Here is a 10,321-nt window from a genome sequence, read left to right as displayed (position 1 = left end):
CGGTTCGGAATAAGGAATTATCACTAGCAATATATAATAATTCTGCACACTCTCGAATGGTTGGTGTTTGATCAAAATTTTCAGACTGAAGATTTTACATGTTCATTTTGTAAATAAATAGAATTATATCCTTTTCTTCATCGCAGCAATAATGATTTAGAAAGGGATTACACTGAGGTTTCCTTTTACGTCCTGGGGATATGAATAGAATAAATAATTAAGACAATAATTACGAAAAGTAGTTTTTAATATTACCAAAAACTATAATGAAAACCCCATGTTATATCACACAAACACACTTGAAACAACATGCTAAGTCTGTCTGTATAAGCTGATTTCTGCTGCATTCTGCTTTGTCCGACGCTGACAGAAAATGTATGGCTTATGTTGTTCTAGGCTTAGTGACAATGGGTCATTCCATCACCTATTTTGTCCTACGTGATAATCGTACTCGCAACAGCTATGTAAAGTCTACATTTTGTTATGTGATTATTGATAGTACTGATGACCTATGAGCGTCGCTGTTGGTCTCAGTAACTTGGGTGCTCGTTTCATCATCTTCCGTGATTATGTTGTCTACGAATGTGACCATCACTCCGTAGTGGTCAGATATGTGGTACGTCTTCCTTAGTTTGGGGTCATCAAATATTCTCTGAAAGCATGATGGGAAAATGAAGTAATGAGCTACAATTCCTTTCATCATATTTTTACTTTAGACTTACATGAGAAAACTGCTACACAGAAATTCTGCCAGACAGTATGGTGAGTATTTGTCTATACATACCACAATACATACCACAATGAACAAATCCTTCCAGGTTAAGAAAACAGTAAGCCGTCTGTTTTAGATATAATTCCTCTCAAAAGTAATAAAATATACGGTCATTTACATCTGATGTGCAAACAATCTATGTAAAAAATGAAAAAATAAAAACTTAAACAGTTCAAATAATCAAAACAAACAAACGAACCCCTAGAAAATCTGCAAGAGGTTCTGCTCTTAGACTACAGACTGTATATAAACATATTGGTACAGAAAAGAGACTACATTCAATAAGCTGACTCGTTGAAATTTGTCCCCGCCATCCGTGGTGGAGTCATAGAAGTTCACAATAATAAATTCTGAAAATGTCCTTTGAAAGAAGACTGTAAAGTTACTCGGCAGGCAAGGAAAGTAACAATGTTTCATATATCTATCCTATGTTTCACTAACAATGTTTCATTGACCTATTCCATGTTTTATTTCCCTATCTCAAACTTTATTACGCTAAAAGTGCATAAAAGGGAAACAAAATTTTAAGTCGCCATGAAAAAAAACACCATTTCTTTGACAAGCATCGGCATACAAATTGAGAAGCATACATACCAAGTGGTTCATAGCTGTACTTTAAACAACTTGTATAATACAACTTATAGAGAAAAGAAACCACCCATCTTCAAATATGTTTTCTGTATTAATCTTCATTAAGTTCTAATATACTGTGCCAGTTTTCAAAGTTGTGGATTATCAGATAAAAATATATAGCCTAACATTTCTGTTGCATTGGCCTGGGTCATATGGTTTCCCTCTAGCTGCACCAATATCAACTACTTTCATTTCTAATGCCGTCACATGGATTTCTCTTCCTAGTGATGGTGAAGATGGCCGTTAGTTAAAACGAATATATCTCTGCATAAGAGTAAAAATTGTTTAAAGCATTAAGTAAAATCTACTCCAATTAAACGCTTTTAGGCCTGACCGTCTATTTCTCAACTTAAAATTAACCTAGGGGTTGAACATGGCCCACAGAGCCTGAATATCCACAAGTACAAATATTCAAATGAGTGAGAGAAGTCTTCCCGTATTTCGCTTCATGAAGACTGTCCACTTAAGCATTGGGTACCAAAATGTTTCTCAGATTTTATGATGGCTTTTGTCACATTGACTAATTACACATGAGTGGAACTCCTTGTAAACATGCTCAAGATAATGTAAACTATCTATGGTAACAGATTGTTTTAAAGATTCCTCTACCGGCAGTATGGACTACGATCAGGATGCCCAACGTATCGTTGAAAATATGGAGTCTGTTAATAATTAGGACACATAGACATCTGATCGAACGGAAAAGTTGGAATTCGTTTCTCAGGAAAGTTTGTGATTCTGATTCGGAGTCTGCTAGACATAGACATAGAAACACTAAATGATGTCATGGGAATCAGACCCGACATAAGTCATTCATTTCAAAGTGGAATTTACCAGACATGTTTACGATAAAGGCGGAAACAGGTAAAACGCAACGACTCGTTATCTTCCAGTTAGTAGACCTTATTTTAGTAAGGTTAATATTAGTACAAAATGAGAACGCTAACAAAATAATCTATTCTCCAAATGAAACGTCACTCTAAAAATATATGTCGAAAATAATTAAACAGTGGACTGTAGCAGATGAATCATATGTACTAGGAGTAGAACGACAATGAGGGCATGGTTTAGATATATAATAAAATCAGCTGTTCACAAAATAGCTTCCATCGCTAAATTGATAGTGACTCGATGTTACTTTGGCACAAACAAAATAATTTCAATAAGCGTACTCGTCGACCAAAATGTCACACACAAGCTCTGACGAAAGTTGGACAAATTGTGATTATTCAAACTGTAAAAGACCTAGGACCCCAAATTAGATCCACGTTTCTTGTCAAGGCATTACTAACTCATTTCCACCACATGAAGGACAACGCGGTATTAGATGTTTAATACAATTCATACCTAAAACAACGAACAAGGAAAGGAAAAATATATATGTCAGAGAATGAACTGTTTCGAATGATAATTGAAAACAGCAAATGTTGTACCAAGCTTTGTGTGGATTTCCCAAGTCAGAATTCGGCATATTTTCTATGCCAGCGACGATAATGACGATGCTAGAATGTCAATTGGTATATTTGTATAATGTCGTTCTTGACTCATTCTGCACCTATCGAATTAAAAGCAATGGACAAACTAATGATTCAGTCGATCTGATTAGCAGTTACTTCTACATGAATCGGGAAAAGATGCCAGAGTGTCATCTGGAAAAATTGTATGTATCCGCAGTTTATTCAAGTGAATTTGTACTTGAATAAAGAAATAGTAACAGCATGGTCACTTGCCCTTAACGAACATGCCGAGAATGTCCCTTGGCGAACGAAATGAAGCCAAGAACACATATCTTCATGCTTATGTGCTATGGCAAATTGGAACATTGGATGCCATTAAAGACACAAAGCTGACAGAATTTGATGATTCCATGGTATGGCGAACTGGCACTTTGGATGCCATTAACGACACAGCTGGCACAATCTGAGGCCTCCATGTTATGGCAATCTAACATTTTGGATGCCATTAATGATACAGAGCTGACAGAATATGAGGCCTCCATGGTATTGTAATCTGACATTTTGGATGCCATTGATGACACACAGCTGACCAAATCTGACAATTCTATCCATGTTGGATTTAATAACTGGATAAAGGAAATCAAACAATGACGCAGCTTAGAATTAATGGACCGTGTGCAGTTGTACCTTCATTGCAAGACAAACATTTCTTGAAAAAATAAGATATAATTATAAAACTGAATTGAATTTTTACTGTTTTCTATCTGATGATTAATGCTAATGATTACACAACAATCAATAAAGAAGCAAGACTCCATGTGAAATGCGTGGAGGACTTAGCTATGGTAGGCTACGTGCGACGCATAGACGTCTTAGCTAAGCTAGACTCTACGTGCTACGAGTGGAGATTTTTGAAAAGTTAGAAACAACATCAGTCAATCTCTAAGCAGACCTACATTCAAGTATACAATACGACAAGTGGGAGTTTAAACCCTCACCATTGCCATTGGACTCCGATCTAAGATCGAATATCATGACTTCCGTGATCATCTGCCAAAATGTTACCTTATCAACAACGTTAGAAACTCATCCCTCGGTGAAGCTATGGTGCCCTTAAATGTCAATTCGTTGAGGATGAGAGCAAAAATGGCATAGAAGGATGAAAATATTGGATAAATCAGCTCCGCAGCATCACTGAAGCATTTCAAATATAAATCTTTATTCATATTAATACATCTTGTACAACTTGTTTTACTTTCAGTAGGAAAACCTCATAAAATGTATTTGTGTTTTACTTCGTATTGTCATTCGCCTTCACTTAATATTTATCTTCTTTATTTGAAAATATGTTTCAGCTGTTACATAAACGATGAACAAAGTGAGGGACCTTACTTTAGCCATATTTTCACACACATGTCCAGTAGATCCCTCCATCTGAGGCCCCGATGAGTCCCTCTGCATATGGTAGGTGGACTAATAGAGACAACATTTGCAGCCCTACGATGAGTCTCGTGTTGATGTACAAAAAGGAAAAGTCTTCGACGTTTAATAGGACTATGTACAATAGTTGCAACCTATACTTTAAGGATTTGGGTTGTTTTAAAGGATATGTGTTCTTTCTTTGCTAGTCTTTATTGCGATAAACACCCATTAATCGGCACTAAACGGCACTAAACTGCAAGCAGTGTGTTGATGTGCCGCTAAAACTGTGCAAACTTATCTACTGGTTGATCACCTCTCTCACCACACCACGCTGTATTATGCAATCCATCTTTTAGTGGTTATATGTAAATCTATCAAGTTTCGTCCAACACATTTTACGTGATAGAATAAGGGAAAATATATTATATTGGAGTAATAGAAAATGTTACTACCACTATGGTTAAGACTATTCTAGATAATGTATAAACGTAGTGATTCTCCGTTACCTTGATTTCCTTAAAGGTGTGACCTCGCAAAAAGATGTGGTCTATCGTCCAGTCGCACTCGTGTTCAGTCCATGAGTTGTTGGTACAAAATGTGCAATCATCAAGTATAGTGTGGGTTAGGTTGGCTTCACTGCTATCTAATATTCTATATGAATCTGAAATACACAAAATTTGTTATATCATTATAACATATTCGTTCCAACTTCATTTTGCAGTGTATACGGGTCCAATGCTGATTTGTGTAAGTAATGTCGTTCGCAACAGGGTTCTTGATTTTGGTAACTTTCAACAGGGTTTGTGCAAAACGTTATAGTTCTGAAGGGCATTATATTCATATTTGAACTCGTAACCAGCCCAAAAACGATGAAAAGCTGCAACGACATAATTTTGTTACATATGTCGCTATCTAAAAATTTTAGTGGTTTACCTGGATTTTGTTCACAAATACCAATGTCAGGCAGGCTAGGACCAGTATTGAAGTCTCCAGCTAAAACCAGTGGCGTTGTACCGTTGACAACTGTCAGGAGATTATTAACTTCCGCCAGGTTCTGTTCCACATAGCTACTGTACGGAAGCGCCGCTACATATATGAAAAGAACCTATATATTAGATTGCTCCTTATCCCACATCATCAAGTTAAACTTAGCTCCTCTAGTCACTAGACTCAGAATCTGGAAACATTGCATCAAATTGTCACTAACTATCACTATTACACAATTCCCGTGAAAAATATGTTTTCATTTGCTGACAATAACGAACTGTTTCAGTAATTAATCATACTGAACTGTCATGATGAAATAACGTTTTTAGGTGGCCTGATGAACTGACACATTCATCATTATTGTAATAACTGAAATTTTCAATTGTGCAATAAACTATGTTGATGTAGAATTATTAACATTTATTTCAATTTCTATCAGTCATAAGGAACCAATAAAACTACTGGTCAATATACCTATCTGAATGTGTTATGTCGCTACCTGCAGACCCACAATTAGACTTACACACACACAATTACATAATGGGCCGAAGTGCAACCATCCTTGTGTGTATCTGCAGAACAGTTCCGGTAATAGTCCATATCATATCCCAATGTCTTCAAGTTTGTGTTTTGAATGGTACACTGGTATTGCAGATAAGTCCCGATCATATCCCAATGTTTTTAAGTGTCTGTCTTGAATGTTACCTTGAAGTCCAGAAAATAGTCCCCATCATATCTAAATGTCTTGTTTCGTGAATGGTTCTCTGACAGTATAGATTATAGTCCATATCATATCCCAATATTTTCAAGTATTTTGAACGGTACCCTAATAGTCGTGCGATATTACAAAATCGTTCATGTAAAAACGCAAGCACTCATATCTGAACATGCAACATCCCTTCGTTTCTTTCAAAAAGCCTAGGATAATCAGATTTCATATGCTAGTATATTTTGTTGTATGATAAGATTTGTTAGTTTTCCCTCTAGCCAATAAAAATCAAAGTCTATAAATTAACAGTGCTAAAGCTCTGCCTTTCATCACCATTTCAGCAACCAAAGGTAACAGTTCAAACATATTGAGCAATGATTTACAATGTTTGTATAATTCCCATACATTTTTCGTTGGATTTTTTCTTCTTACAATTAGTGTTATTTACCTTCTGGATAGAGATCTCCCAAAAACGGTGTTGCTAGATGTGTGCATACAACTCTACCTATTGTATCGATCTGAAACAGTTAAAATGGTATGCATATTTTATGGCATACTCCTAATGCATTATACACAATGAAAAACATTTATAATATAAAATAGTGATTTACAGGAAAATGCAAACGTATGTCAACATTATTTCATGGCACGAAAACTAGATTTACACACGACACTTGAATCTCTTTGTAGTATAATTATTTGTATTCCACATATGCACAACTGCAGAAGACAAAAGCAAAAGTATTAAAAGTGCAATAAATGAATAAATAAATGGCATCATCAATGAGAAGAGCTCATTCCTATATCAGCTGCGCAAAATAAATTTTGATTGATTGGAGACAAAGATTAGGATTAACGCTTGACTATAATAAATATTTCGAAAGACGAGTAAGAAATATTCATGTATTGATATCTTTCTCTGCAAATCACGTACATCTGCTTGAAGGTAGCCTTGTTTTGCAATCTCCATTAATCCTGGATGATGCTCCACTGCGCTTGCGCTGATGATCTTATGTTTGCTGAATAACAAGAGACCAGGCACATTTATGCTCGTCTGCGGGTTTAAACACCTGAAGAAAGAAGGAAATAGTCTCATAAGTCACTAGCGCGAATGTAAATACTTACCTTATCATGTATATTATAATGTTTATTAATTTGGAATTCAAACTAGACTAGCTGAATTAAGATCCAATTCGTATGCCTTGTTTTATTTAGTATGAAACGTTTGAATGCTTCCAGGTAAAACGGATGATGGAGGTAATCGGATGTGCAATGAAACAAATTCAGTGTATGAAATGCAGCTTACTCGCATGATTAATGCCTATTGATTAGTCCATAATGCCTCGCCACTTTTTTCTCTCTTTGTTTTCATTTTACGCACCACCAGACAGTGGTGGGGCATAATTCGATACTATTCTACGTCCTTTATCACATATACTGCACTCCTTGATAACATTCTACCTTTATGTATTTGCTGCACTGCGACGGGTCATCCGTGCTATCTCATAACTTTCTCCCTCGGTCAATACACAGTTGTCTATAGTTAATAGTAACACAGTTCAAAGAGAAAGTATGTGCATTTGTTTGTGATATAAAAAATATGTATAATATCTACGCTGTATCAATTACATACCACTCGTCCTATACATTTTTCATTGAAAGGAAACTCTGCAAGCCTCGTTTCTTTTAATGAAAAATGTATACAGCTCGTGGTATACAATTGATACTGCGTACATACTTTACATCCTTAACAGAATGAAACCCTAACCGTATATATACATACATTCGGATAGGGTTCCTTTTTTGAATATTATGACTAGATTCAAGCTAATTATGAGTCCTCAAAAGCAATCAAATTTACAAATAAAACTAACAACTAACAATATTTTTAAGATGTTTTTATTATCACGATTCTTGCTTGTTTTTGTTTAACTCTGGCTGTATGATATGATCGGTTTTTATAGACGATTCACTCGTGGCATAAATAATATTTACCAGTATGTGGGAAAATGATCGAATGACTTTATTATTAGCAAATAAAGACTAACAAAAGACAAAATGTATGTTTTTCCTCGCTTTTGATATTTTGACAAAATTTTTTACTGAATGAAATGAGACATTGACATATATTTATATAGAATATTTTAAATCACATACAAAGAAAACCCTGTACAATTCCGGAAAGTAATAGAAAATGCTCAGAGTGAAGCATCACTGAAAACCAATTTTTGAAAACACTTTTTTATAGAAAAAAAAACATTTCCAGCCAAATCAAACTGCAAATTTGTGCATCATATTTCTTACAAAAGTTAACTATTTTTCATGACACGTAAATGGAAATAATGAATGATCACAAGAAATTGCCAAATCTGTTGGGCCATTTCTCGTGTTAAGTTGGCACACACCGTGCATACTGTACAAAACCGACAGAAATTCTAAGAAATGAATTTGACGGAAATTTAAATATTTGCAAACAAGGCAGCAAAATTGTGGATGGCTGTTATTATTTGCTAGAGAAAAGATTAGAAAAAAAGTCAATAAATCAATACATTGCCGTAAACTCATGACGTGGAGAATTGTACTTAGCTCTCATTATCTCGGTTTGATATAGCTAGTAGATAATGTGTCACATGTGACGTTAAACCAACCAAACCTGACCTACACGGTCTCGTTATGCAACCCGGCTCGCAACAGCGTGATTTCATGACGTCGTAATGGCGAATATATAATGACAATTTAATATTTAGATGTTGAACGTAGAATCCATTCGTCACATGGTTTAGTACATAAACACAAATTATCTTATACCCGAGCTTACTTACACATTAGCTGCCTCTGTCAGATCTGTTCGGAGAAAGAAACACGTCAAGCAATCTTGTGAGAGGCTAAACACCTGACTTGCACACTGCGCTTGTAAGCACAAAAGGAGGGAAATTCTATCCTCGTGAACACTCGTGTTGAATCCTGAGCAGTGGCTCGATACGCATGTAAGGAATTCGGTAATTTTCTGGCGATTGCACGGAGGTTCCTCGGTTACCTTCAGCGTTGTGACCGTTTCATGCGTGAAACTAAAGGAGTACGGATACGTTTTCCTAAGTCTCGGCAACAACCATTCCACATCAGAGCCATCGTAAACCTGAAATAAATTATACAGTCTCTTTATTTCACAAACAAATAAACAAACAAAATCAGAACGATAGTAATAACATGGGAAAGAGAGGAAACAAACACGTGTACCTTCATAGATACGTCTATAACGGCTCAAAAGTTGGAGTAGGTTAAGGAAAGAAAGAAAAAGCTTTACTTCATTTTGAATTAAATGAGATCTTTCTTTCGAAGACGATAAAGAATATACGCAAAGATACTCAAGAGTGGCACGCTTAAACAATATGTATTTACATTCCGGCATTGAGAAGCAAAACTGTTTAAAACAATGAAGACACAAAACACACACAAATATATATATATATATATATACAGAGAGAGAGAGAGAGAGAGAGAGAGAGAGAGAGATACATCATTACCTCCTGCAAGCAGGCAACATCTGCACTTAAAGCCTTTAAACCTCTCAGCAGATTCCTCCTCCTCTGCTCTTTGAAGGGAATGCTAAATTGCAGAGCAGTGTTGTATGTAATGACTTTCCTTTCATCTTGAGCCATGGCACCTTGACAGAGGATCACAGAGCAAATGGTCAACAATGACAGTGTCCAATGCATCTTCGACTTATTTAGTTTCTACAAATAAAGTGTGCAGTTTATTAGAACTGGTCAGAATTGGAACATAGGTGTGGAAGTTCACAGCTTTTGTGGGATTCTTCTGGGTATTCCTAGAGTCTTGCTTGTCAATCAATATTTCTTCAACCAACAGCTGAAGTAATGCAAGAAATCAGGGTGTGGAAAGTGAGCTATGTGAGAACGGACCATATGACAATGGTGACATGCTATCAAGAACAGGGAAGACCCTACTGTCCCAAATGGAATTTTTCGCCTTCTTTTCACCGGTTACACATCATCTATCTAACACATGAGTAGTACTTGCAGATGAGGTATTGAGCATAATATATGTGCTTAAATATATTACATTCACACAGTCTCGTGAACTTTGTTCAATGTAATAGTGTAATGTCCTATGCACATTTAATGTTTGTTAAGGTTCCTGCATTAACATCTGACTCTGCTATTTTATCGCAGCCATGTTCTAAGTTACTTACTTTTATATATAAAATTTAAAGGGCAAAGTTCTTTGGGTTTTTTCACGTGAAGGTCCTTATAACAGACAGAGAAAAATACTAGCTCATCATTTTGATCACTAGAATGATGGCATTATATTTTATGACAGTCA

At 35.8% G+C, this 10,321-nt stretch overlaps 1 protein-coding gene across 1 annotated transcript; it reads right to left on the bottom strand.

Moving 5' to 3' along the window:
• Nucleotides 1-308: 308 nt before the first annotated feature.
• On the bottom strand, nt 309-9,696 carry LOC149798828 (uncharacterized). Its single transcript, XM_089958089.1, has 6 exons — nt 9,505-9,696; nt 9,018-9,116; nt 6,429-6,498; nt 5,218-5,370; nt 4,791-4,945; nt 309-652 (listed from the first exon to the last, which is right to left on the bottom strand). The coding sequence occupies exons 1-6, from the start codon at nt 9,694-9,696 to the stop codon at nt 482-484; spliced, it is 840 nt and encodes a 279-aa protein (XP_089814215.1). The 3' UTR covers nt 309-481.
• Between the last annotated feature and the right edge of the window lie 625 nt (nt 9,697-10,321).

This window comes from Sinohyriopsis cumingii, chromosome 5, assembly GCF_028554795.1.
Source record: "Sinohyriopsis cumingii isolate HCF-2022 chromosome 5, ASM2855479v2, whole genome shotgun sequence".
NCBI lineage: Eukaryota > Metazoa > Mollusca > Bivalvia > Unionida > Unionidae > Sinohyriopsis > Sinohyriopsis cumingii.
The sequence above is the reverse complement of the archived record's forward strand: the minus strand, read 5'-3'. Positions and strand labels throughout refer to the sequence as shown.